The sequence below is a fragment of the Sciurus carolinensis genome, chromosome 4 (assembly GCF_902686445.1).
Source record: "Sciurus carolinensis chromosome 4, mSciCar1.2, whole genome shotgun sequence".
NCBI lineage: Eukaryota > Metazoa > Chordata > Mammalia > Rodentia > Sciuridae > Sciurus > Sciurus carolinensis.
The window spans coordinates 113284647-113312190 of NC_062216.1; the positions used below are offsets into that span (position 1 = coordinate 113284647).

The 27544-nt window shown below is 47.0% G+C and overlaps 2 protein-coding genes across 5 annotated transcripts; both read left to right on the top strand.

Moving 5' to 3' along the window:
* The first annotated feature begins 1551 nt into the window (after window positions 1–1551).
* Espl1 (extra spindle pole bodies like 1, separase) lies at window positions 1552–22738 on the top strand. 4 transcript variants are annotated; one of them, XM_047549869.1, is made up of 31 exons: window positions 1552–1793; window positions 2369–2460; window positions 2640–3707; window positions 3973–4077; window positions 4208–4328; window positions 6278–6414; window positions 7997–8190; window positions 9344–9583; window positions 9806–9950; window positions 10051–10189; window positions 10524–10663; window positions 11598–11732; window positions 13621–13740; window positions 14469–14640; window positions 15030–15158; window positions 15281–15437; window positions 15957–16066; window positions 16414–17408; window positions 17749–18118; window positions 18316–18477; window positions 18864–19077; window positions 19175–19365; window positions 20017–20144; window positions 20253–20375; window positions 20687–20842; window positions 20957–21127; window positions 21239–21343; window positions 21503–21618; window positions 21789–21872; window positions 22005–22169; window positions 22438–22738. In XM_047549869.1, exons 2-31 carry the CDS (start codon window positions 2380–2382, stop codon window positions 22637–22639), a joined length of 6375 nt encoding a protein of 2124 aa, XP_047405825.1. In that variant the 5' UTR covers window positions 1552–1793; window positions 2369–2379; the 3' UTR covers window positions 22640–22738. The 4 variants fall into 4 exon arrangements, with proteins under 4 accessions (XP_047405825.1, XP_047405827.1, XP_047405828.1 ...); XM_047549871.1 differs by having other exon boundaries at window positions 1552–1753; XM_047549870.1 differs by having other exon boundaries at window positions 1743–1788.
* A 1373-nt stretch (window positions 22739–24111) lies between these two features.
* Pfdn5 (prefoldin subunit 5) lies at window positions 24112–27472 on the top strand. Its single transcript, XM_047551450.1, has 6 exons — window positions 24112–24233; window positions 24432–24534; window positions 24795–24826; window positions 25919–25993; window positions 26106–26211; window positions 27269–27472. The coding sequence occupies exons 1-6, from the start codon at window positions 24162–24164 to the stop codon at window positions 27343–27345; spliced, it is 465 nt and encodes a 154-aa protein (XP_047407406.1). The 5' UTR covers window positions 24112–24161; the 3' UTR covers window positions 27346–27472.
* Window positions 27473–27544: the final 72 nt, after the last annotated feature.

Consider the following 27544-nt stretch of genomic DNA (forward strand, 5'->3'; position numbering starts at 1 on the left):
GGGACTAATCAGCATGGTGGCCCACATCTGTAATCCCAGGGCTCTAGAGGCTAAGGTAGAAGGATTGCAAGTTCAAAGCCAGCCTCAGCAACTTAATGAGACCCTAGGTAACTTAGCAAGATCCTGTCTCAAGAAAAAAAAAAGGTGGGGGGCTGAGGATGTGGCTCAGGGGTTGAGCACCCCTAGGTTCAATCCCTGGTACCAAAAAATAAAGAAAGAAAAAGAAAAACAGCAGCCAAGACTAAAGTTGCACACTATCCTGCCCAGAACTTCAATTTAGAATCAAATAGGTATAATAAATACATCAGAAAGGGACCTAGAACACTCAATAAAGAATATGTAAACAAGAATGATGTACTGACAAAAATGATGTATTCATTGATCAAAAATTTATGAACAACATGGGACTGTGGTTATGGTTCAGGGCGCTTGCCTAGCATGTGTGAGGCACTGGATTCAATTCTCAGCTTGCATATAAATAAATAAAGGTCCATTGACAACTAAAAAAACTTTTTAAAAATTTTATGTACAACAAAAACAAACTTTATGAATACGTCCTCTCTGCTGGGTCCCTTGTACTACAGGATATATACCTGAAATGTTTGTAATACACATTTAGCACCTGCATAATAGTACCAGCCCAATACTAACATGGAGATATTATTGTTCGTTCGTTGTTTTTTTTTTTTTTTTTTCTCTCTCTTGTTAAAAATAGTCTTCCTTGCCAGATTCTCAGCTCCTAAAAGAGTTTCATGATGATAGAGAAGGATGATTTATCCAACAATGTACATCAAGGAAAAGCTAACTGAAAGACTTGGAGGAGAAAGGAAAGAGAAGCAGCTCCTGCTGAATCTGTATACTTAGGGAATGATTAGTACTATTAAAGACTGTGAAAGAGCTGACAGCAGTGGTGCACGCCTGTAATCCCAGATTGAGGCAAGAGGGTGGCAATTCCAGCCCACTCTGCAAAATTTAGTGAGACCCTGTCTCGAAAATAAAAGGGGCAGCGCCGGGCTGGGTGGAGGAAGTGGTGATGTAGGTTAGTGGTAGAGTATCACTGGGTTCAATTCCAAGTACAGGGAAAAACAAAACAACTGGGTTGAAAGATTGCGGTAAATGAACTGTCCTAGTTCTTCATCTCAGTCACAACTTCTTCCCAGCCCTACCCTTTATCCTATATCAAAGAGCACTAGATCCTGTATTCCTCATACAGGCCAACAGAAGGAGTAAGGCTGGAAGGCAGCGAGAAGGAGCACCAGCGCTGGAGGTCTTCACAATACTCATTTCTTTGATCTCCTGAAACTATTTATAAAGAATTCCATAGATTACATTCTTTTTTTTTTTTTCCTAGTAACCTAAACCGCGTGAGTTTCCAAGCAAGTGTTTTGTTGTTGACTAGTCTAATTCCCTTCTCTTAAAATTCAAACTCCTGCTGCAGCTCAGCTTCTGAGGCAAGGGTCCCTCTGGTCTTCCCGATAGTGATGAAGAGAAGGTAACTGAGGAACTCAGCCCTGACTGGGGAAAAAAGGGGGAACCCGCGCCCCCAAGAGGCCTTCCTTCTCACAGCTGAGGTCCTCGCCCCTGGCTGGGGTCACGTGACGGGCAGCGGGGCCGGTAAACTACAACTCCCAGAACGCCGCGCGCGCCGACGTTAGGTCCTCTTGCTGATTGGCCGCTGGAGATATTTGAAAGGAGGGGCTGGCGCGGAAAGCGAAGATTATTTTAGAGGTCCTTGCGGAGTACTAGTCTGGAAGTGAGTCCTGCCCCTGGGAAGGAGAGTCACTTTGGGTGCGGTAAGGTCTGGAGGGGCTTGTGAGCGTGTGTTCGCACCGAGGTGTACGGGCTTCCCTGCACTGACTTAGGGGAGAGGCGGGGGGCAGTTCTTCGAGAGTTTGGGACGGCCTGGTGGGCGCCATAGAATTTGGTGGAGGCCTACCGGGTGGAGTTGTGGGGTAGTAAGAACGCGGATCGGCCTGGAGGAAGGGAGAGAGGGAGCCCGGTGTCTTGGCATTGTTTTTTCCGGGTAGGATTTTTTTTTTTTTTTTTTTTCTTTTCTATTCTGGGGATTGAGCCCAGTGCCTCGCGCATGCTAGGTAAGTACTCCACCACTGAGCTACACCCCCAGCTCTTTATATTTTAGTTTGGGACAGGGTGTCCCTAAGTTGTGCAGCCTGGCTTTGAACTTGCGAATCTCCTGCATCAGCTTCCCGAGTAGCTGGGATTACAGGCGTGCCACCACGCCCGGTTTTCCTGCTAGGATTTCTGATGGGATTCTTTGCCTAACATCTGCTACTGCCCTAAGTCCTCTCATCTGTTAGCTCCATTCCAAATCTTTTCTGCCGTGTCTAATCAGTTTTCTTTTCTGTAGCTTTCCACACCATGAGGAACTTCAAAGGAGTCAACTTTGGGGCTCTGCTAAGCAACCAGAAGGAGGCTGAAGAGTTGCTGCCTGACTTGAAGGTGGGGGTGCTGTCTGACTCAGGACACACCTGACTTCCCAAGCTCAGCTGTTTTGTGTTTTGCCTTATTTTGAGGAGATGAATAAGTAGGGGACCCTCTCCTGAGCAACCACAGTCTTAGTTCTTTTCCCTACTTATTTCTTACCTTTCCTAGCCCCATGCATCTTTCTTTTCTCCTAGGAGTTCCTGTCCAAACCCCGAGCTGATTTTCCTAGTAACCGATATGATGCTGAGAAGAGACAAATTTGTGATGCTATCCTGAGGGCTTGCAACCAGCAGCTGACTGCCAAGCTAGCTTGCTCTGGGCACCTGGACAGCCTGCTGGAGCTGGCAAAGCTGGCCTGTGATGGCTACTTGGTGTCCACCCCCCAGCGTCCTCCCCTCTATCTGGAACGCATTCTCTTCATCTTACTGCGGAATGTTGCTTCTCAGAGAAGCCCAGAGGCCATGCTGCACCTTGCCCAGCCCCTCCATGTTTGCTTGATGCAGTGTTCTCCACAAGCTGCCCCCCAGGATTATGAGGCTGTGACACGGGGCAGCTTTTCTCTGCTTTGGAAGGGAGCAGAAGCACTGGTAGAGCAGCGAGCTGCACTCTCCGTTCGGCTGAGGGCCTTGAGCTTCTTAGTACTCTTGGAGGATGAAAGTACTCCCTGTGAGATTCCTCACTTTGCTTCTCCAACAGCTTGTCGAGTGGTAGCCGCCCATCAGCTATTTGATGCCAGTGGGCGTGGTCTAAATGAAGCAGATGCTGATTTCCTAGATGACATGCTCTCCAGACATGTCATTGGAGCCTTGGTCAATGAAAAAAGTGGCTCTCCTGGCTCTCTTTCTCCCAAGAAGGCCCTCTGCCTTTTGGAGCTCACCTTGGAACACTGCCGTCGCCTCTGCTGGAGCCACCACCATGAAAAGGCCATTGACGCAGTGGAGAAGGCACATGGTTACCTTAGGAACACCAATCTAGCCCCCAGCCTCCAGCTATGCCAGTTGGGGATTGAACTGCTGCAGATTGGGGAGGAAGAATCCCAGGCACTGGCCCCGCTTCTGATAAAGGCATCAACTGTCCTGAACAACAGTATAGGGACATCGCCACCTCCTCTTCGGGCATTGTATGACAGCTGCCAGTTCTTCCTTTCAGGCCTGGAGCGAGGCATCAAGAGGCACTATGAACTGGATGCTGTTCTAAGACTCTTTGATTTTCTTAGAGGTTATTGCTCTCTTATTCGGCAACTGCAACTGCAGGATGATGGCGTGAGTTAAGGTCCTGGGAGGCCGGGTATGATTCTGTGAATTTACTACCAGTCTAGAGTCTGGCAAGATCTGGTTCCTCTTTGTTAAGCTGCTCTCTGGATTACCCCTGGCAAGCAGCCTAATCTATCCTAAGAGGCCAGTGGCCCCTCCCAATGTCCTTCCTCCTCCCTAAGCTATGTCAGCTCTCCAGGACTCTGGGGAGTCTTCAGCTTGGAACTTAACTCCATCTCTGCTCTTTAAACCAACCTTCCCCTTCCTTCCTTAGGTCCACAGGGACTCTACCAAGCAGCAGCAGTCTTTGCTTCAAATGCACTTTCAGGGTATTCACCTCTACACTGTGGTGGTTTATGACTTTGCTCAAGGATGTCAGGTACCATCTGGGAATCAAGGAACCTGAACAGGGGCTTAGGGTCTTGGGTTGCTCTTCGGGAGAGCTCTGGGATGAAGTTCTTGGACCTGGCATGACTCCTCTCACCCTCAAGCCCTTCTTGTCACTTTAGGTAGCTGATTTGGCTGACCTAGCCCATCTAGTGGAGAGTTGCAGATCTACTGTAGTCTGGATGCTGGAGGCCTTAGAAGGCCTGTCAGGCCGAGAGCTGACTGACTACCTGGGGATGACCGGTTAGTGCTCTGGGCCCAGATAGAGGGTTTTGGGGAGGGTCATCACTCCTTAGGCAGGTGAATAGTACTTGATGGATCATTCTGACCACTGAGGGGGCTCTTTATGGCTTAAGTAGGCAATAAAAGAGGTGTTTATAAGGATCATTTGCTCTTTATACTAGTGAGAATGCTAACTTATTACAAGAGTTATATATGTTTCCCCCCGCCCCCATTGACTTTGAAATTTAATTTGGTATTTATTTTGTGAAAACATGCTGAGGCTGAGGCAGGGGGATTGCAAGTTCAATGCCAGCCTCAGCAGCTTAGTGAGACCCTGTCTCAAAATAAAAAATAAAAATGACTGGGAATGTTGCTCAGTGATTTAAGCACCCATGGGTTTAGTCCCTGGTACAAAAAACAAAAACAAAAAAATTGTGTGCCTGATATGCAACTTTATGACCTTTGTATTTAAATTTTTTGGGGGGTGGGTACCAGGGATTAAACTCAGGGCACTTGAGCACTGAGCCACATCCATCCCCAGCCTTATTTTGTATTTTATTTGGAGACAGGGTCTCACTGAATTGCTTAGCACCTTACTTTGCTGAGGCTGGCTTTGAACTCTCAATCCTCCTGCCTCAGCCTCCGGAGCCACTGGAATTATAAGCATGTGCCACCAAGCCCAGCTGTATTTAAATTTTAAAAACATTCATAACTGTTGGTGTAATGACTCACACCTGTAAACCCAGCAACTCCGGAGGCTAATGCAGGAGATTGCAAGTTCAAGACCAGTCTCAGCAACTTGGCAAAACCCCATCTCAGAATTAAAAATAAAAAAATCTGGGGTTGTATCTCAGTGGTAGAGCACCAAACAAAAAAATAAATAAATAAAAAGGATTGAGGATGTATCTCAGTAGTAAAGTGTCCCTAAGTTTAATACCCAGTACCAAAATAATAATTGAACTATCAACATGTTAGAGAGTAGTAAGGGTGGCTGGGTGCAGTGGTGCATGCCTATAATCCCAGCTACTTGGGAGGCTGAGGCAGGAGGATTGTGAGTTCAAGGACAGCTCAGCAACTTAGCAAGGCTCTAAGTAACTTAGCGAGACCCTGTCTCAAAATTTAAAAAATAAAATAAAAAGGGCTGGGGATGTAGTTCAGTAGTAAAGTGCCCCTGGGTTCAAGGTTCAATCCCTAGAACCCGCCCCCACCTTTAAAAAAAATAATAATGTATATATCTCAGCTACCTGGGACACTAAGGCTGGAGGCTCACTAGTTTGAGCCCACCTTGGGCAACTTGGTGAGATTCTGTCTCAAAATATTTTTTTAAAGGGGCTGGTGATGTAGCTTAATGGAAGAGCACTTGTCTAGCATGCATAAGACCCTGGACTCAATCCCTAGTACTTCATTTTTAAAAAGGGGGAGGGGTGGCGTAGGGGAAGTAAAGCAGGATTAGAAGGGGATTTAGGAGTTCAGGGTGGGTGAGGGGGCAAGTTACCATCCGAAGTCAGGTAGTCCTCATACAGAGGGCCATGTGAGCAAAGACTTGGAGGATGGAAGGGAGTTAGCCATGTCAATAGCTGGGAAAGAACATCCCTGGCAGAGGAAGCAGTACCAAGTCCCTGAGGCAGAAGAATATAATATTCTTATATTTGAAGAATATTAAGGAATCTTATGTGGCTTTGGTGGAGTGAGAGAGGGAGGAAGAGGCAAGAGACAGACCAGAATGTTTCCCCTTAAATGCTGACCTTGGAGCATGGAGAGAGACTGGCATGTGAGGAAAGATTGACCTTCTGTGGAAATGAGGACTCAGCCCTTGTAAAATAAGAGTGAAAGGGCTGGTGGTGTGAGTTCACTTCAATGGAGGGCAGAGGCTAACTTGGAGCAGGGCGGGGGGCTGCCCCTCCTGTATTCCCTATTAATAGCAAGACAGGGCAGTGGGACTCATTCCTATGGTCAATTTTCTCCTGCAGCCTCCTACACTAGTAACTTGGCCTACAGCTTCTATAGTCACAAGCTCTATGCCGAGGCCTGTGTCATCTCTGAGCCATTCTGTCAGCAGCTGGGCTTGGCAAAACCAGGCACTTATCCTGAGATACCTCCTGAGAAGGTAAGCGGGAATGAGAAGGGCTGGAAGGGAGGTTATGTGGTAGGGGCTTGAGGCATGTCAAAGGGGTCGGTTGGGACCCTGCCTTAAAGTAGGGGTTTAGGAGCTACATGTTGGTAGCATGGGGCAGTATTTCCCAAACCTCACCTGTTCCATTACTTCATTTTTTTCTTTAGATTGACTTTTTTTAAAAAAAATATTTTTCATTGTAGATGTACACAATATCTTTATTTATTTTATTTTTATGTGGTGCTGAGGATCAAATCTAATGCCTCACATGTGCTAGGCAAGTGCTCTACCACTGAACCACAATCCAGCCCATAGATTAACTGACTTTTTGTATTTAGTCTTGTCCTAAGCCAGTGGCCAGTGGTTCATAACCTGGCTGTGCATTAAATCATCTTTTTTTGTGTGTGTGTGGTACTGGGGATTGAACCCAGGAGTGTTGTACCACTGAACTACATCCCCAGCCCTTTTTATTTATTTTTTTTTAAGATAGGGTCTTGCTGAGTTGCTGAGGTTGACCTCAAATTTGTGATCCTTTTGCCTCAGTCTCCGGAGTCACTGACTGGGATTACAGGTGTGCACCACTGCACTCAGCTCTGAGTGAACTTAATTTCTCGCTCCTTCTGGGCAAGGTGGTGCATGACTGTAATCCCAGTGACTCAGGAGGCTAAGGCAAGAGGACCACAAGTTTGAGGCCAGAATTGGCAACTTAGTGAGGCCCAGTCTCAAAATAAAAAAACAAAAATGGCTGAAGATGTAGCTCAGTGATAGAGCACACCTGGGTTCAATCTTCAGCATTGGAAAAAAAAAAAAAAAAATCCTGCCCCAAGTTAATTGTATCAGAATTTCTAGCACTGGAGCTCAGGCATCTATATATTTTAAAAGTTTTCCCCAACATGGTTCTTTGCACCACCACAGTGAGAACCAATTTCTTAAACAAGAATACCTGTGGAAATGGTAGGTTGGCTGAATAGGCAAGTGAGATGGGTGATAGAGGACCTTGGGTTTCATGTCAAGTGAGGCAATGAGTGTCTAAAGGATTTAAGTGGAAGCACTGCATTAGACTGTCATTTAATTGCTCTGGCATCACTGTGGCAAATGGACTGCAAGAGACCAAACTGGGTAATCAGGCTGCTAGAGCAGCCTAAGCAGGAAAGGGTGACCTGAGCTGAACCAGCTATGCAAGGGATGAAAAGAAGCAGATGGGTTTAAAAAACCAAGGCTTAACCTGGTAAGTGACTGACAGGGAAGGAGGAAAGAGAAGGAAGAGGTAGGATGGCCTTGCATTCTGACTCAGCACAAGGCAGTGCCAGTTGCTGAGGGAGGATTACAGGAGGAAGAACAGGTCTTCAAGGGTGTGGGTGATGACTATGGGGCAGGTTGGGATGGAAACCTATCAGTTTGAGAACACCCAGGTGTTTAGTTCTCAGGTATCTCCTGTGTCTCAGGTGGGAGTAGAGCAGGAGGACCACCTGCCAATCCCCCACCACGTGGTGCATGTGCTTATAAACACATCCTCCCACTGTACACATTCACTGGTTCCTCCCTTCAGCTTGGTCTGTTCCCTGTCTTTGGTTAGTTGCATAGGTGCTTCCGGCTGCATGTAGAGAGTTTGAAGAAAGTGGGCAAACAAGCCCAGGGCTGCAAGATGGTGACCTTATGGCTGGCAGCTCTGCAGTCCTACAGCCCAGAACACATGACTGAGCCAGTCACTTTCTGGGTTCGAGTCAAGATGGATGCGGCCAGGGCTGGAGACAAGGAACTACAACTGAAGTGAGTTGTTCCATGGATAGGGTGGCTTTTTGTGACTCATGGTCATGTTCCTTAATCCTTATCTCTGAGAAAGGCAGTGATTCCTTCATCAGTTATTCATTGAGTGCCTACTGTGTGCCAGCTACTGCCCTAGGTACTTGGGGGGTATAGTGGTACATTTGTGGAGTTTATATTCTCCTTGGGAAAATATAAAAAGCAAGTACATTTCATATGTTTCATGAAGAAAAACTGATTTGCTAAAAGAGGGAGCAATTTTTTTTTTTTTTTTTTTTTTTTTTTTTTTTTTTTTTGGTACCAGGGATTGAACCCAGATGTTCTTAACCACTGGGACACATCCCCACCCCTTTATTCTTTATTTGAGACAGGGTCTTGCTAAGTCACTGAGGCTGGCCTTGAACTTAACAATCCTACCTCAGCCTCCCAAATCTCTGGGGTTATAGCATACTCTACTATGCCTGGCGAGGGGACAACTGTAGATGAGTTATTTAGACAAGCCCTTTTTGAAGAAGTGATAAATGAGATCTGAGAATGTGGAGGAATCTACCATTTAAAGATCTCGGACCGGGTATAGTAGCGAAGATCTGTAATCCCAGTGACTTGGGAGGCTGAGTCAGGAAGATCACAAGTTTGAGACCAGCCTCAATAACTCAGAAAGGCCCTTAGCAATTTAGCATGACCCTTTGTCAAAATAAAAATAATAAATAAAAAGAGGGGATGTGGCTTAGTGTTTAAGCTCCCTTGGATTCAATCACAGGTACCAAAAAAAAGTCTCAGGGAAGAGAAATCCTTGCCAAGAGATAGTAAATACCAACGCTCCAAGGTGGGCACAAGCTTGGGAACAGCTTGCGAAAGCCAGCATGTTGGAAGATTGTGGGATGGGGTGTAGGGTAGGAGCAGTAGGGAATGAAGTGGTCAAGATGGACAGAGGCAGGAACACATAGGGTTTTATAGGTCATGGGTAAGGATTTGGATGTGATTCTTAGTTGCAGCCTACTGCAGTGTATTAAATAAAGGGGAAATACCATCTGATTTAGAGTTTTAAAGTCACAAATAAGCTTAGAGAAGTCTAAGCCAAGACTGGGTTTCCTTGCTATTGGTGAGAGGTTTCATGCTTTCCAGAATCTTCCCTAACGCTTAACCTGACCTCTCTCAGGACTTTGCGAGACAGCCTGAATGGCTGGGACCCAGAGACCCTGGCCTTCCTACTGAGGGAGGAGCTGCAGGCCTATAAGGCGGTGCGGGCTGACACAGGACAGGAACGCTTCAATGTCATCTGTGACTTGCTGGATTTGAGTCCTGAGGAGACAACCACCGGGGCGTGGGCACGAGCCACCCACCTGATAGAACTGGCTCAGGTGCTGTGTTACCATGACTTTGCCCAGCAGACTGACTGGTGAGGAGGAATAACTGGGGAGACCACTCTTGCTCCTTGTCCTGCTCTTCTTATTCTATTTAGGGTCAGTTTCCCTCTCTGTGTTGCTGAGTGTCCACTCATTTTGTGACCTTGGAAGCTCATTCAAATGAGGCCAGCTATATTGCTATTGCAGAACAGGCCCTTCGCAGGCTGCTGTGGTCAGTACTGTTCTGAGCTTAGCCTAAGTACATCTTCTTACAGCTCTGCCCTGGATGCTATCCAGGAAGCCCTGCAGCTTCTAGAGTCTGTGAGGCCCAAGGTGCTTGCCAAAGATCAGCTTCTGGATGATAAAGCACAGGCCTTGCTGTGGCTCTACATCTGTACCTTGGAGGCCAAAATGCGGGAAGTAAGTGAGGCTGAACAGAACTGTGTGTAGGAATCATTTGCTGTGGGCTCCCCGTAAGCTAGTATCAGCCCTATGTTTTTACCTTGATCTTCTCATCCAGGGTATTGAGCGGGATAGAAGAGCCCAGGCTCCTAGTAATTTGGAAGAATTTGAAGTCAATGACCTGAACTATGAAGATAAACTCCAGGAAGATCGATTCCTGTACAGTAACATTGCCTTCAACCTGGCTGCAGATACAGGTGAATGCAGTCAACACAATGTGGCATGGGCATCTCCTCTGTGGCTTCTTTTTTTTTTTTTTTTGCGGTGCTGGGGATTGAACCCAGGGCTTTATGCTTGCAAGGCAAGCACTCTATCCACTGAGCTATATCCCCAGTCCCTCTGTGGCTTCTTAAAAGCAGAACAAGGACTCCCCAGTATGGGAGAGGCTGTTGGGAGACAGGTGGTGGGGGTAGGGAGGCAGAGGGTAAAGGTAGAGGATAAAGGAAAAGGGCAGGGGATGTTATAGAGAAAGCCAAATTCTTTCTAGATGGCCCATGCAGAGAAGGTGGTCACTTTTCTTCTGAATTACAGCTCAGTCCAAATGCCTGGACCAAGCCCTGTCCTTGTGGAAGGAGGTGCTTATGCAGGGGAAGGCCCCAGCTGTGCGGTGTCTCCAGCAAACAGCAGCCTCACTGCAGATCTTAGTGGCCCTCTATCAGCTAGTGGCAAAGGTAATGGGACAGGACATTGATGGAAGCCCTTATAACAAGTGTAAGTCAGAAACTGAGCCTCTTTGGCCTATGAACCTGCTGAGAAGCTGTATACCCAGTGATTAAGATCCTGGGCTCTATCACCAGAAGCCCTGAGTTTTAAGTCCAGATTCCATCATTTTTTAGTATAAGGGCTCAGGTGAGTAACAACCTTTGAAGTTCAAGTTTTCTTACCTCTAAAAGAGGGCAATAATACTACTACCTCATGGCATTATTAACATTCAGTGGAATAATGCCTAGAAGATGTTTTTTCTAAATGGAAGACTCACATGTTAGCTTTAATTACTAATAACTACTAGATAATTTGAGACCTATATACTTAGGAAAAAACATAGATGCCTGTAGACACATATATTTTTACCTGCAGTTTCAGGGGGTTTCACAGGCTCCTCCCTTAAGCTCTTCCTTGATCCCACATTACAAAACTTTAAATGAAAACCCAAAGCATTGCACATAAAGGAGCTTTGTTACTGTGAACTTTAGTAGGCACTATTTATAGCATAAGGAAGGCTAATTCAGCCCTAGATTTGAGTCTAGGGTCTACTACATATTTCTTACATATGTTAAATTAGACAAGCAACTTAACCTTAGTTTCCTGTGATGTAACATTGGGATTAGAAGTTACTATGAAGATTAAATGAGTTGATGCATGTAAACTTCTTGGCCTGGCACATAGTAAGCACTCAGTAAGTCCTGGCTATTGCTGGTGATTGGCACTGAGGCTTTAAATCAAAAGAAGTAGGGTGGTTTGCAGGCTTCCCAAGGGTGACTGATGGTTCTCTGTGGCCACATTCTATCCAGACTGCTGCCCAAGGTACTAGTGGGTTGGGGGATGGAGAGTAGAAATGGAGGCTTGCATTGCAGCAGGGTCAACTTGCTATTTCTGGCCACCTAGCCCCTGCAAGCTCTGGAGGCCCTCCTGCTTCTTCGGATTGTCTCTGAGAGACTGGAGGACCATGCAAAGGCAGCTGGCTCTTCCTGCCACCTCACCCAGCTTCTTCTGAGCCTCGGCTGTCCCAACTATGCCCAGGTGAGTGCCAGCCATTCCAAGTCTAGAGGCTGTGTGGGCAAATGGCTTTACAAGCCCATCTTTTCCCTAAGAAGATAGGATACTGAAGGAGCAGCTTCTTCCCCTTCTACCACATTGTTGGACTGCTGCAGACTATGGAGTGATGGGAAGTGACTGGGGAGAAGCAATTGTTTATTTCTTAGTGCAAGGACTAATTGTTCATAGGTCTAACAGATTTGACTCCAGGAATCAGCTGCCCATCCTGCATTTCCCAACTGTTAACATTGCCCTAGTTGGTGCTTCATCCATCCTGTTCAGCTGTCACAATGTCTCCTATTTGGTCTTCCTTGCCTTCAGTTTCTTCCTTTCTCTCTCTCTCTCTCTCTCTCTCTCTCCTCTCTCTCTCTGTGTGTGTGTGTGTGTGTGTGTGTGTGTGTGTGTGGTGCTAGGGATGGAACCCAGGGCTTTACACATGTTAGGCAAGAGCTCTCCCACTGAGTTACATCCCCAGCCTGTTCCTCCCTTTGCAACTTCATCTTCTATGACTAATAGGAATGGATTTGATCTTGTCTCTTTCTTGCTGAAAAGATTTTCATGGCTTTTCTGTTACCTAAAGAATACTATCCGGACTCTATTGCTAATCTTTTTTGGGGAACAGGTACTAGGGATTGAACCCAGTGCTCCACCATCAAGCTATACCCCCAGCCCTTTTTATTTTATTTTATTTTACTTATTTATTTATTTACCTATTTATTAAAGACTTTTTTGGTACTGGGGATTGAACTCAGGGGCACGTGACCACTGAGCCATATCCCCAGCCCTGTTTTATATTTTATTTAGAGACAGGGTCTCACTGAGTTGCTTAGTACCTTGCTCTTTCTGAGGCTGGCTTTGAACTCACAATCCTGTCTCAACCTCCCAAGCTGCTGGGATTATAGGGGTATGCCACTGCACCCAGCCCTTTTTATTTTTTTGAGACGGTCTCACTAGATTGTTGAGGCTGACCTCAAACTTGTGATCCTCCAGTCTCAGCCTTCTCAATAACTGGGATTACAGTTGTAATCCGCCTCTATTACAGTCTTTCCTATTCTAGTTCATGCTTTTTCTGCCACCCCCTCCCATGAACCTTTTGCCAATACTTACTGGTTACTTTATTTATTTATTTTTAATTTTTTACTGGTTACTTTGTTTCTTGTTTGTCCCCCTGTCTTCAGTTATATTAGTTCCTCTACCTGAAGTGCACCTTTTTCCTCAGTCTCCCTCAACTTTTTTAAGTTCTAGGTCAGTTGTCACCTTCTTCATAAAACTTTTTTTTCTTTTCTTTTTTTGGTACTGGGAATTGAACCCAGGGGTGTTTTATCACTGAGCTATATCTCCAACCCTTCTTGTATTTTATTTTGAGGCAGCATTTCCCAAAGTTGCTGAGACTGGTCACAAACTTATGATCCTCCCGCCTCAGCCCCCAACTAGTAGTTCAGATCACAGATAAAGCATTTTATACATCTACTTCTTCAAGGGCAGAATCAACTATTTTTCTTGGTCCTCCTGCCAGTGAATAGCACTCATGGCATTATTTCAAGAATACTTACATATGCCTCTTTCCCCACTCCTTTCAAGCTAATAGATGGGGAGAAAAGCTATCAGAAGTTTCTGTACACTCTTTCCATCTAATAGGAGAAAGCAAAACCTTGCTTTATTTGCTCCTTTAGAAAGAATTTTCTAGCATGGTAATTATTAGATGAACATTTCAATGAGCAAACAATTTTTAAGAAGACTAACATTTGAAATAATGTTATCTTTAGTTGGCTTTGTTTAGCATTTTGCTTGTGAACGCTTTACTCCACTTTAATTTGAAGAATCTAGTTGCCTTCCTCATTAGCATGTTCACATACTCTGGCTGCTTCCTTAGTTACACCTGGAAGAGGCAGAATCGAGCCTGAAGCATCTCGATCAGACCACTGACACATATGTGCTCCTTTCTCTCACCTGTGATCTACTTCAAAGTCACCTCTACTGGACTCACCAGAAGGTATATTCTCTTTTTTCTGGTTGTGGAGATCAGAACCAGGGCTTTGTACATGCTAAGCAAGCAATCTGCCAGTAGCCCTATTTCTCACTTTCTTAATCCCCAAAGGTCCTGAGTATTAGAAAGAATTTAGGATTTTTAGGATATTTGGGTTCTGAGATTTCCCTGGAGCTAGGCAATATGCTGCTGATGCTGAGAAGCAGTAGAAGTTTCTTAGCCTTGCCCTTGTCAGTCTCCTCTAGTAGAAATATCTTTTTCATTGATTTGCAGTTCTGCAGTGATGAGGAAGACTAGAAACTAGAAATCAGTGATCCTGGGAAGACACCAGAGCCCTAGACTAGAAATCCAGTAGAATCCAAAACACCTGAATTTTCTCTCAAACTAGCTATGTGTTTGCCAAGTCTTGTATCCTCTTGGGCTCTAGTCTTTATAGTTTTTTTAAAAAGTGGATTGGCTGGGCATGGTCATAATAATCTCAGCAACTTGGGAGTCCAAGGCAGAAGGACTGCAATATCAAGGCCAGCCTCAGCTACTTAGCAAGACCCTCTCTAAGAGTAAAAAATGAAAAGGATTAGGGATGTAACTTAGTGGTAGAGTGTCCCTGGGCAATCCCTAGTTCCAAAGAGGTGGGGGGAAAAAAAGCAGGGGATTGGGCCACATGACCTGCAGAGGCATCCCAAGCTCTGAAATCCATATCTGACTGCTCTCCTTTGGCTTTTTGTCTCACTCAGGTGGATGAGGGTGTCTCTCTATTGCTTTCTGTCCTTCGGAATCCTGCCCTCCAGAAGTCATCCAAGGCCTGGTACTTGCTGCGCGTCCATGCCCTGCAACTGGTAGCTGTCTACCTTAGCCTCTCATCGAACAGCCTCTCAGATGCCCTGCGGGAGCAGCTCTGGGCGCAAGGTAAAAGAGTAGAGCAGATGGCCTTTCTTGGATGGGCATGGTTTGTCTGCTGCTAGCTTTTCTCTGCCCTTGTTTCCTCTGCTATCCAACCATATGCAGCAGCCTACCTTGGATCTGCAGAGAATAGACCTGGAATAGCAAATGGGTTTCACTTCACCTGGTGACTCTTACTTATTAAGTAGGGATTACTTAGAATACTAAACTAAAGAGAATTCTGTGATCCCATGTGATCTCAGAGGGAAAGCGTTGTATGATTGACTAGCTCTGTCTTCCTCAGGTGAAGAAGGAAAAGAGCAGTAGCATGTTTTGCATTTGCTATTTTAGTAGTTGAAGGTGGTGGAAGTACTGGCCACAATACCTTCCTCCTTTCTCCACCCCACCTACCACAGGCTGGCAGACACCTGAGACAGCACTCATAGACTCACATAAGCTCCTTCGAAGCATCATCCTCCTGCTCATGGGCAGTGACATACTCTCCATTCAGAAAACATCTGTGGAGACATCATTTCTGGACTATGGTGAGGAGGAGAGCAGGGCCCTGTGGAAATGGATGGGCCAGATAGTGGGGCTGGCAGTTTTGTCTCCTTCAGATCCAGATTGTGGCTGAGAAATGAGGTCTTGTCTCTTCCCTTTACTACAGGTGAAAATCTGGTACAAAAATGGCAGGTTCTTACAGAGGTGCTGAGCTGCTCAGAGAAGCTGGTCTGTCGCCTGGGCCACCTAGAGAGTGTGAGCGAAGCCAAGGCCTTTTGTTTGGAGGCCCTGAAACTTACAACGAAGCTGCAGCTACCTCGCCAGTGAGTGGGGGTCGGGAGAGAATGCTGATTCTGCCCCTCTACCTCAGTGCCATGCATTCTTGACCATGAATTCCCAGACTACAAAAATTACATGACATTTTTAGAGGGGTTGGTGGAAGAAGGCGTTTCGTGGCTAAGTGGGAAATGCTGAATTAATCAAGGCTAGATGTTTTATTTCCTTCAAGACTCTGCATGTCCTTCAGGATGCTAATATGCCTTGTAAATCTCCAAAGGAGATCTAATATGTTGTGTTTCCTTAAGTTTATTTGCCCATGGGATTTTTTTTTTTTTTTTTTTTTTAGGAATGCAGTTGGGAAATTCTGTCCTAATGCACAAGGATGGATGAGTTGGGATAAGATAGAAGTATAGAGTTTTCCCCAGGGAACCTATAAGTCAGCTATAGGGAATGAAGAAGGCCTCATAGAGGGAGGGAAGGACTGATGGCTCTACTTTGCAAAGGAGCAAGACTCCAGGAAACTAAGACTTCCAATTGTGGGTTCTATCTCCTCTCCCAACAAGGTGTGCCCTGTTTCTGGTGCTGAAGGGTGAGCTAGAGCTGGCCCGCAATGACATTGACCTCTGTCAGTCTGACCTGCAGCAGGTTCTGTTCCTGCTTGAGTCTTGCACAGGTGAGCAGCTGTATGGCCTGCCTATGGGTGATGGGTAGCACACAAGCAGTAACATGTCCTCATGCATAAAGGTTTGGTTCCCCCCAACACCTTTTTTTTTTTTTTTTGTACTAGGAATTAAACCCAGGGGTGCTTTACCACTGAGTTACATCCTCAGCCCTTTTTTTATTTTGAAACAGGGTCTTGCTAAGTTGCTGAGGACCTGAGGGTCTTGTTAAGGTACTGAGGCTGGCTTTGAACCTATGATCCTCCTGCCACAGCTGCCTGGTCACTGGGATTACAGGCATGTGCTACTGCACCTGGCTTTTTCCCCCAGTTTTGTAATTCTTGTTCGGTTCTCTCCCTAGAGTTTGGTGGGGTGGCCCAGCACCCGGACTCCATGAAGAAGGTACACCTGCAGAAGGGAAAACAACAGACCCAGGTCCCATGTCCCCCACAGCTCCCAGAGGAGGAGCCCTTCCTCAGAGGCCCTGCTTTGGAGCTTGTGGCCACTGTGACTAAGGAGCCTGGCCCCATTGTGCCTTCTACAAATTCGTCTCCAGTCCTGAAAATCAAGCCCCAGCCCAACCCTGGCTTCCTGTCCCACTCACCCACCTGTGACTGCTCACTGTGTGCCAACCCTGTCCTCTCTGTGGTCTGTCTACGCTGGGTGTTGGTCACAGCAGGACTGAAGCTGGCCATGGGCCATGAGGCCCAGGGTCTAGATCTGCTGCAGGTTGTGCTGAAGGGTTGCCCTGCGGCTGCCAAGCGTCTTACTCAAGCTCTCCAAGCTTTCCTGAGTCAAAAAGAACCCCCCACTTCTGTCCCAAGCCTCTTGGATGAGATCTTGGCTCAGGCATACACACAACTGGCACTGGAGGGCTTGAGCCAGCCATCAAACAAGAGCCTGGGGAAGGTCCTAGAGTCAGGGCTGAAGTTCGTGGCAGCGCGGATACACCACCTAGAGCCCTGGAAAGCGAACCTGCTCTTGATTCAGGCCCTTGCAAAGCTGGCTGGCCTCAGCTGCTGCACTACCCAACTTTTTGCAAGCTCTTGGGGCTGGCAGCCACCATTAATAAAAAGCCCTCCAGGTCCACAGCCCTCAAAGACTCGGAGCCAGAAATGTTCAGGACGAGGGCGCCAGAAGATATCTTGTGCTCTCCTTTCCCTGTCCCTCCATAATACCTCTCAGAAAGGTTTGGAAGGTGGAGGACCACCCTGTACACCTAAGCCTGCAGGCCGGGTCAGGCCAGCGGGCCCTCGTGTCCCCTTCACTGTGTTTGAAGAAGTCTACCCTACAAAGAAAAAACCTGAGGTTCCCCAGGCTCCCAGGGTACATCACAGGGTCCAGACGCGCCTCAAGGTGAAGTAAAACTGTAATCAGGTGGTGTTGGTTTTTTTGTGGGGAGCAGTGGTGGAAGAGGGTTCTGCAGAGCAATGTCCCTATAGCATAGGTCCCCAGGGCCTAGTAGGACCCTTCCAACTTTATGCTTCCCTCTCCCTCTCATCCTTCCTCCTTGTCTTCTGTTCCTTCCACTTCCACCTTGGACCCTGGAAGTCATTGCTCAGATTGAGAGGCAAGTGTAATATGGAAAGTCTTCCAAAGTCCTGGGTGATGGTGCCTGTTGGCACTCAACAGTGCCACCTGCTGTTAAAAGATGTCACTGAACGTCCCTTGGCCTGTCTCCCTTTCCCTGATCCAGGTAAACTTCAGTGATGACAGTGACTTGGAAGACCCTGTTTCAACTGAAGCAAGGCTTGTGGAGGAACCTAAAAGACGGGGCACCGCTTCTCGGGGCCGGGGCCGGGCTAGGAAGGGCCCAAGCTTGAAGACAGATGCAGTGGTTGCCCCAGATAGTGCTCCTGGACACCCTGGTCTGAACAGTAGGAGTCTGAGGGCCAAGAAGGTGGCATCAAGACGTGAAGAACAGGATCTCCACATGGCCTGTTATGGCCAGGCTAGGCAGGGTCCTGAGGTTATGAGGACCATCCCTGAGGAGGAGCTGGATGACAACAGGATGGAAATGAGCTTTGAGATTCTTAGGGGCTCAGATGGGGAAGATGCAGCCTCAGGTAGGATGACAAGGCATGAAAGGTAGAATGTGTGTGGGTTTGGGTTTTTTTTGGGGGGAGGTGGGGGGGCAGTGGTAGGGGAGATGTACCTGGGATGTCCCATGGAATCCAGGAAGAAAATTATTTTGTTGGCTCTCAGGGGTGCAAAGAGGATGGCAGGAGGAGGATTCCATAAAAAAGTCATGCTTTCTTTCCAGGTGGGAAGGCACCAGCTCCTGGCCCTGATGCAGCCATAGGAGAATGTGAGGTGTTAAGAAGGGATTCTAACAAGGAGGAGTTGCCCATCCCAGGCCCAGATAAGGGGACCAACAGGGACTTCGGTCCTTGGCTCCAGCACACTTCAGCACCTGTAGCCATTGGTGAGTATATTGACCACTCAAGTTTGGTTACTTGGAGAGAGCTGAGCTTCTTGGTCCCTTGTTCCCTATGTCTTTCTATTCTGTCTGTGGTTCTGGCTTTGGATCCCCACCTGAATCCAGTGGTTTATGAACCTGGTTGAATCTTAGTATTCTGTGTGGTAACTTAATCTCTCTGAGTATTTATTTCCTTTATTGTCAAATGGGTCTCAGGGAGGACTGAATGAGTTGATGCCTGCTCATTGCACAGTGCCCCACTTGGTATATCACCCTTCGTAAATGATAGCTGCTCTTTTCCATGTGGGAGATGAGATAAGGACCCCTTCTTGGAAGTTTCTCTTTCTGAAATAGGGAATTCATCTTTAACAAGGGTCTCAACCTTCCTCTAGGTCTTTCAACCTTGGATTCCATCTGTGACTCACTGAGTGTTGCTTTCCGTGGGGTCAGTCACTGCCCTCCTAGTGGCCTCTATGCTCACCTCTGCCGCTTCCTAGCCTTGTGCCTGGGCCACCGGGATCCCTATGCTACTGCTTTCCTCGTTGCCGAGTCTGTATCCATCACCTGCCGCCACCAGCTGCTCACCCACCTCCACAGACAGCTCAGGTGAGTGCTCACCATCACTGAGGTTCATGCTGGGCAAACTGCAGGGAGGGCCCAGACTTTGAAGGAGAGGGGCTTATCCTACTTGTGTTGTCTACAGCAAGGCCCAGAAACACCATGGATCACTAGAACTGGCAGACCAGCTGCAGGGGCTGAGCCTCCAGGAAAGACCTGGAGATGTGCCCCTGGCCTACATCCAGCGCCTCTTTTCCTTCAGGACTTCAGAATCTCATCACTTCCCCAAGCCTGAGAAGGAGAGTTTCCAGGAGCTCCTGACTCTGATCCCCAGTGGTATGGTGGCAGGAGAACTGTTCTGTTCTCTTCCACATCTTACTGAGTTGGGTGGAGGAGCTTAAAGAATTAGTTTCTGTAGATTTGTACTCTTTATGTCATAGCTTTTATCTGTTAGCCATTTGTTGCTCTCATCAAACAGACATCCCCTAAATCAGGAAGTCTGTTGTTTTGCTTTATTTTTAACCTTAACTTTAATTTACCAGAAAATTCAGTGTCTTTATTCAGATATGAGTTCAGTTGTCTGGGGTCTTCCTACACTTACATAAAACACGTGGACAGGTGATTTGAGTGCCTCACTCTTTGCAGGGACTTTGCTGTGGGGGACACAAAGAAGTACAAGTTCCCTGTCTCTGTCTGTTAGGGAACTGTTAGTTAGGGCAGGAAAGAGCACCTGAACATCCAGTGATCAGGGAAGACTTCTTCAAAATTGTCTTGAGAGGGCTGGGGAGATAGCTCAGCTGGTAGAGTGCTTGCCTCACAAGCACTAAGGCCCTGAGTTCGATCCCCAGTACCGCAAAAAAAGAAAAAAAGAAAAAAAAAATTGTCTTGAGAGATGGGATCAGAGCAAGAAGGGACACTGCATACAGAAGATAGGGACAGGAATTTTCATAACCACTGACATGATTCTGGGTGTGTCCTGTGTGTCAGGGGTGACTGTCTGTGTGTTGGCCCTGGCTACTCTCCAGCCTGGAAATGTAGGTAACACCCTCCTGCTGACCCGACTGGAAAAGGACAATCCCCCAGTCACTGTGCAGATCCCTACTGCTCAGAACAAGGTAGGGTTCCCAGTGACCTCTGTTCAAGCTGTGCACATCCTGTGGTGGGGGGATAGAGAAGTGGTGATCCCTGGGTAAGCCAAGATCTTTCAACCCCATCACCTACAGTTCCCGCTGAGTTTGGCCCTGAGAGAGTTTGATGCCATTCAAAAGGACCAGAAAGAGAATAGCAGCTGTACTGACAAGCGAGCGTGGTGGACAGGGCGGCTGGCACTGGACCGCAGGATGGAGGTGTGTGCTGGCAGGGGGTGGCACTCAGGCCTGCCTCAGAAACCACCCAGGGGGTGCCAGTGCCTTCCCTGGCAGAGGTTCTAGGTCAATGCTGAACTTCTTCAAGTTCTTTCTGAAAGTGTAGGCTTCAATAAAAATTATGTCACTTGGAGAGGGCTTTAAATAAGAGCTCCAGACTTGAAGGGCATATGACAGTGAAGTTTAAGGATGAGACAAACACATTAGAAAAACCCTTTCCTCACCTCCAGGATGTTGATGCATATGGGAAAAAAAATCTGACTTCCTCTCTGAAGTCTCTGTCCCTCTCCTAGGATCTCATCACTTCCTTGGAGAAGCACGTGTTGGGTTGCTGGAGGGGGCTGCTGCTGCCATCTAGTGAGGAGCCTGGCCCTGCCCAGGAGGCCTCCCGCCTACAAGAGTTACTGAAGGAATGTGGCTGGAAATATCCTGACCCCACTCTGCTGAAAGTGAGTTCAGGCAGCAGGGAGAGGGAAGCCAGGGTATTTGGTTCTTTCACACCAGTCACAGTGAGTGAAGGCGGTTGGAAGATAAGGTACCTGCTAACTGCTCTTCCCATACAGGTCATTCTCAGTGGTGCCAGTATCCTCACTGCCCAGGATGTTCAAGCCCTTGCCTTTGGGCTGTGCCCCACCAAGCCAGAACGAGCCCAGGAGCTCCTAAGTGAGGCAGTAGGGCGTTTACAGGGCCAGATGGCACCAAGAAATAGGCACCTTGTCTTGGTGCTAGACAAGGTAAGGAGCAGGACAGAGGGGTAGTGTCTAGTGGGTAATGGTTACCAGCTAACCCCAGGCTCCTGCTTATATCTGGCTCAAGGGAGTAACCTCAGAGTGCTTTTTGTCCAGGACCTACAGAAGCTGCCGTGGGAAAGCATGCCCAGCCTCCGTGTACTGCCTGTAACCCGGCTGCCCTCCTTCCGTTTTCTGCTCAGCTACTCCATCATCAAAGAGGTAGGGTTTGGTGGGTGGGGGTCTGGGGATGATTGGAAGGGACCTGGGAAGATAGAAGAGGGTCTTAGAAATGGGTCAGACAGGAAGAGGGACTTGAAGTATGCTGGAGGTTGGGCCTTCTGGGGAAACCAGAGTCCTAATCACCAGTATCTTCTCCAGGCTGGGGCTTCATCAGTGCTGAGCCATGGGGTGGATCCTCAAAGCACCTTTTACATCCTGAACCCTCACAATAACCTGTCAAGCACAGAGGAGCAATTCCGAGCCAACTTTAGCAGGTCAGGGGTGAAGGCATAAGGGGGTATGGGGAATGGTAGAGATAAAATACAGGGACAATGTGCCTTTTCCGTGGTTGCAGCCCACCTTCTCTCTACTGTTTCCTCTCCCTCTTTGCCACATGACCCCTGCTGTGTAGTTCTCTATTCTTACTCCTATTTATTCCTTGCAGCGAAGCTGGCTGGAGAGGGGTGGTTGGGGAAGTGCCAAGCCCCGAACAAGTGCAGGCAGCCCTGACAGAGCATGACTTATATATGTGAGTGCTTAGAGCATGGAGGGGGGAGTCCATGGATGGTATCATCACGGGTTGCTCTGGCACTTTACAGCCTCTGGAACCATAGACAGAGGCCTGTAGATCAGTACTTACCTCACTTCCTTTCTGCCTTAGCTATGCAGGGCATGGGGCTGGTGCCCGTTTCCTTGATGGGCAGGCCGTCCTGCGGCTGAACTGCCGGGCAGTGGCTCTGCTGTTTGGCTGCAGCAGTGCAGCCCTGGCTGTGCATGGAAACCTGGAAGGAGCTGGCATTGTGCTCAAGTACATCATGGCTGGCTGGTGAGGCTCCAGGGGTGAAACCTGTCCCAGGGCATTAAGACTCCTGCCCCCACCCAGGTTCTTACCCACATCTGAATCACTCTTGTTTTGTGCCCTACTTGCCCACCATCCTAGTTGCCTGGCATGTTTTAACCCTCTTCTATCCTTCTAGAATGATGGACCAAGGAAGTTCTTCATTGGCTCAATCCTCTCCATCCACCACCATCAATCATACTTCCCAGTGCACTCTGTTATAGAACCCTTACTTTGTATTATTCTCTTTTCCCAGCCCCTTATTTCTGGGTAATCTCTGGGATGTGACTGACCGTGACATTGACCGCTACACGGAGGCTCTGCTACAGGGCTGGCTTGGAGCAGGCCCAGGAGCTCCCCTTCTCTACTATGTCAACCAGGCCCGCCAGGCTCCGCGACTCAAGTATCTCATTGGAGCTGCACCTGTAACCTACGGCTTGCCTGTCTTCCTGCGGTAACACCTTGGTAGAAGCCATGTGATTGTTCTACCTCCAAACTTAAATGTAACCCTTAGTGATTTTCCCCAGTGTTTTATGTAAAATATCTCCTTTTAATTTAATAAAGATATTTCATTTAAACCCCATTTCGTATAGTGTGTCTGAGAACATCTAAAGACTAGGTTCCCTTCCACTGTGTGGTAGGTACCATAACTAGACAGAAATAACATATAGGAGTTCAGGGGTTTTGTTTTTTGTGGTACTGAGCATTAAACCCAGTGCCTCCCTGCATGCTAGGCAAGCACTCTACCACTGAGCTACATTCCCAAATGAGGTTTTGCTAAATTGCCCAAGTGTGGCTTGAATTTGTGATCCCCAGCCTCAGCTTCCTAAGCAGCAGGAATAATGGGTATGCAATGCAGCACTGACTTGAGTTCAAATTTGAGAGCCTTGGGAAGAAAATCAAAGCCACAGAACAAAGCTGGGCCTGTCTGCACCTCAGCTGGAAAATGCTGGAAGTGAATTTTGGAAAGACAGTGATACAGGCCTGTTGAGAGTCTCTTCAATGCTTCAGTTGCTCTGCCTTCCTCATATGTGATGTTAGGGGGGGCTCCTCTCTGTAGCTGCTACACTTGTCGTACCAGTACTTTAGCAACAGACTCTGGGGGTGTTCTATGACTTATGTGGCTTTTGTCTCCCATTTAAATTGTTAAATTTCTGGAAAACACATTTTACACATTCATGTATCCCTCACAGCATATAGTAACATGTTTTATTAATAAATCTAATGCTCTACCTGTCGATTGACTATGGTGCCTCCTCAGTATTCCCTCCACCTCAAACTTTCTTCTGCTTCATTTGCCCAAGTACTGTTTTCACAATGATGATGCTACTCAAAATCCAAAGAACTTCAAACTTCACAGGCTTCTTCCTGGCCCAGCAGTCACTAGGCTTGTACCAACCATGTTGGAGTAGCACACACTACTTTGCAATATTGTGGTTTTGTGTTCTACTAGGAATTGAGAACCCAGCTCTACACAGAGCTAGATCTCCATCCCTGTTTAAATTTTTGAGACAGGGTCTTGATAAATTGCTGAGACTGGCCTCTAACTTGTGATCCTCCTGCCTCAGCTTCTGGGGTAGCTGGGATTATGGGCCTACAGCATCACATTCAGCTGTGTCCTGAGTTCTTTCAAGATTTTTAAGTTCCATGCCAGGCACAGTGGCACATACCTGTAATCTTTCCATGCAACTTACTGCGATACTGTCTCTAAATATAATATTTAATTTTTTTTTTAACTTCCTTAATGGCAGTACTGTCTGCTACAACTTTACTGCGCTAGGCTTTGGATATTTTGTGGAAAGAATAGGCCTACACCCAACCTCATTGAGGTTCCAGCACTCACTCCCTCCCTTACCAGACCGAGGGTCATAGAGATGTCTGGCGCAGAGAGGCCTCTGGCGCAGCCATAGAGAGGCTCAGAGGACGGCTAGAAGGTTGTTCGCCCAGCCGGCTTCCTCGTTGGTAGTCCTCCTTTTCAACATGGCGCAGTCAATTAACATCACGGAGCTGAATCTGCCACAGCTAGAAATGCTCAAGAACCAGCTGGACCAGGTGGGGACGGGCCCCAAAGTCACCTTTCTCCTGCTTCACATGCCCGCTGCCCGCGTACTCGCTGGCCCCCCACTCCTTCCCAGTTTAGGAGGCTTCCTTTCCCAGGCGAAAGCCCTATCAGGTCCCAGGACCCGCCCCCTCACTGGCTGCCCCTCTTCCCCCACCCGCCACACTGACCCTCTTTCCCGTCCTTTATAGGAAGTGGAGTTCTTGTCCACGTCCATTGCCCAGCTCAAGGTGGTACAGACTAAATATGTGGAAGCCAAGGACTGTCTGAACGTGCTGAACAAGAGCAACGAGGGTATGGGGTAGGCGGGTGAGGGCAACCGGGGAACGTGGTGAGTCCGCTCCTCTAGACCCACTTTCTAATCCAGTTTTTCTTAGAGAAAAAAATCCATTACCCTTCCACAAGCCCATTGCATGTTGTCTGCGGAGAATTGAAATGTACAGGGCATTTTTCTCTTGTGGCCCCTTTTCCGTTCTTTCACACGAACTGTGGGCGCTGTGCCCTGTTGGAGCTGCCAACTTTCTCCCAGGTGTTTATCTTCATTGCTTTCACAGGGAAAGAATTACTCGTTCCACTGACGAGTTCTGTATCCTTTGCATAGGAAATCTGTCTTCCCTCTCTCATGGGGGTGGGGGTAGTTTAGATTATAATTACCCCATGATTTTGAAAATAACTTACTATACACACTTCATAGCTCTTATCTAAACTTAGATGAACATCAGGCTAATGTGAGTACCAAAGAGTATGAAGAGTTGAAGTGATATTTCCCTTTGTTGTATAAGGATATATTTTGTTGTATGAGGATAATCTAATATGCGCATTAATATTTCTGCTAATAACTTAGAGCAATAGAAGAATGGAAAGATGTAGAAACAGAAGTTGGCCCTGTTTACTAATTGTCAGTTTCAACTTTATTGTCCTGCATTCCTAAAATACTTTCAGAAACCTGGATTGTGGCCATGTGTTTTGAGTGAGCAAGTTATGGCAGTAGGTCACCTACAATCTGTGTTCGGAGTACTGACAGGTTAAAAGGAAGTACAGGCCCAGACCAGTGGCACATAATTGTAATTCCAGCTATTCTAGAAGCTACAGCAGGAGGATCATAAGCTCATGGGCCATCCTGGGCAATTTAGGGAGACCCTGTCTCAAAAAATTTTAAAGTACTGGAGTTGTAGCTTAGTAATAGAGCATTTGCTTCACATGGAAAAGGTCCTGGGTTAGATCTCCAGTACTGAAAAATAAAACAAAAAAACCACACGGGAATAGCAGTATAGTGGGGAATGGTTAAGTAATAGAGGTTAAATCCATCAGGAGTTAGCTACTTCATGGTTGAGGGTATTGAGAGAAGTGAAGCTGGTCTTTCACTTGTACTACTCTAGAGCAGTAGGAAAACATTGTACTTGGTCTTTGTGGAGAGGTTAATGGGAAGAATTGTAAGAACTGCTTGCAGAGTGCAACATGGGCTCAACACAAGAGAGTGTCCCAGCATATATAATTTTCTGCATAAGAACCAATCTGTCTCTCCCTCTTTGAAGTTACAAGTATAACTCTTAAGACTTTCAGCAATCTTCATGCTTTATAGTTTTTTAGAAAAGGAGGGTCTTAGGGCTATCATACTGGTTAACAGGGAATAATGGCTCATGCTGGGCTAGTTTTACCCTTAATCCTGGCTTCTCAGATGTATGTCCCTGGGAAGCTACATGATGTGGAACATGTGCTCATTGATGTGGGAACTGGCTACTATGTGGAGAAGGTGAGTTGTGGGAAGCATGTGGATATCCCTCTGAACAGAGAAGGGGAGTTTAAGGGAAAATCTACAGTGTAGGATGGGGTCTCCTTTTACCCCTTCACCTCTGATCTTATAGACAGCTGAGGATGCCAAGGATTTCTTCAAGAGGAAGATAGACTTCCTCACAAAGCAGATGGAGAAGATCCAGCCAGCTCTGCAGGAGAAGCATGCCATGAAACAAGGTGAGTGCTGCCTAGAGCACCTCTTGACCTTTTCTTCCTGCATAGTAAAAGTACTTGGAGAGCTGGGCATGGTGGCACATGCCTGTAATCCCAGCTTCTCAGGAGGCTGAGGCAGGAGGATCGCAAGTTTGAGGCCAACCTGGGCAACTTAGTAAGATCCTGTCTCAAAAAATAAAAATAGGGATGGGGATGTGACGCAGTGGTTAAGCACCCCTGGGTTCAATCACTAGTACCAAAAAAAAAAAAAAAAAAACAGCCTGGGCCCACTCCAGATCAACTACTAAATCAACCTGAAGGTAGAGGCAGGCATAGTTGTCCCAGGGGGTCAGTGTTTTGTTTTGTTTTTGGGGGGTGCTGGGGATTGAACCCAGGGCCTTGTGCTTGCAAGCACACTACCGACTGAGCTATCTCCCCAGCCCCGGGTCAATGTTTTTTTAAAAGCTCACTAGGTGATTATGTTAGGCAGAATTGAGGACCACTGTTCTAAAGGCAAAAACAATTTTATTTTATTTATTTATTTATTTTTTTTGCAGTGGTGGGGTCAAACCCAGGGCCCTACCCATCTAGGCCTGTGCTCTACCACTGAGCTATGCTCCCAGTCCTTTAAAGTCTTTTCCATATTACAGTTTTCTGGCTATGTCTGACTAATTTAATACTATACTGTGTTCATTTATATGTCTCAACTTTTAGCATATTGACTGACATATGGTAGACTCTAAATTCATGTTAGTGTGTGTCCCTAACAGTAGATTGCTTATTAAAAGTTTAATCAACAAACTGAGCCAGGCACAGTGGCATGTGCCTGTAATCCTCATGATTTGGGAGACTGAGGCAGGAAGATGGCAAGTGTGAGGCCAGCCTCAGCAATTTAGTGAGGTCCTAAGCAAGTTTATGAGACCCTGTCTCAAAAATAAATAAATAAAAAGGGCTGGGGATGTAGCTTAATGATAAGCCCCTCTGGGTCAGTCCCCAGCACGAAACAACTGTAGTTGGTTGTTCACCTGTTTCTTTTCTTTAGCACCTGATAAGGATGTGACTCTTCCTTTTTTCCTCATAGCTGTCATGGAAATGATGAGCCAGAAGATTCAGCAGCTCACAGCCCTAGGGGCAGCTCAGGCTACAGCCAAGGCCTGAGAGTATGTTGCAGAAATGGAGCAGAGGGACCCTGCTTCAGGGGATTGGGACTTTGTGGGAGTGACCTCCGGTGTCCCGGGAGGGAAAGAATCTTGTGTTTAATGCTAATAAATGTGCCAGCTGGGTAGAGTGTTGGTCTGTTCTTGCATTAAGCAAGGGCCTGGTGATGAGATGGGAGAGGGTGATCAAGAGTGTGAGC

Coding starts and splice junctions, on each gene's coding strand:
- Espl1 (XM_047549869.1), top strand. CDS start 2,380: ATGAGGAACTTCAAAGGAGTCAACTTTGGGGCTCTGCTAAGCAACCAG. Junction 18,478..18,863: donor TTCAGCACCTGTAGCCATTG/GTGAGTATATTG, acceptor ACCTTCCTCTAG/GTCTTTCAACCTTGGATTCC. Junction 19,366..20,016: donor CCTGACTCTGATCCCCAGTG/GTATGGTGGCAG, acceptor CCTGTGTGTCAG/GGGTGACTGTCTGTGTGTTG.
- Pfdn5 (XM_047551450.1), top strand. CDS start 24,162: ATGGCGCAGTCAATTAACATCACGGAGCTGAATCTGCCACAGCTAGAA. Junction 24,234..24,431: donor TCAAGAACCAGCTGGACCAG/GTGGGGACGGGC, acceptor CGTCCTTTATAG/GAAGTGGAGTTCTTGTCCAC. Junction 24,827..25,918: donor TCGTTCCACTGACGAGTTCT/GTATCCTTTGCA, acceptor CTGGCTTCTCAG/ATGTATGTCCCTGGGAAGCT.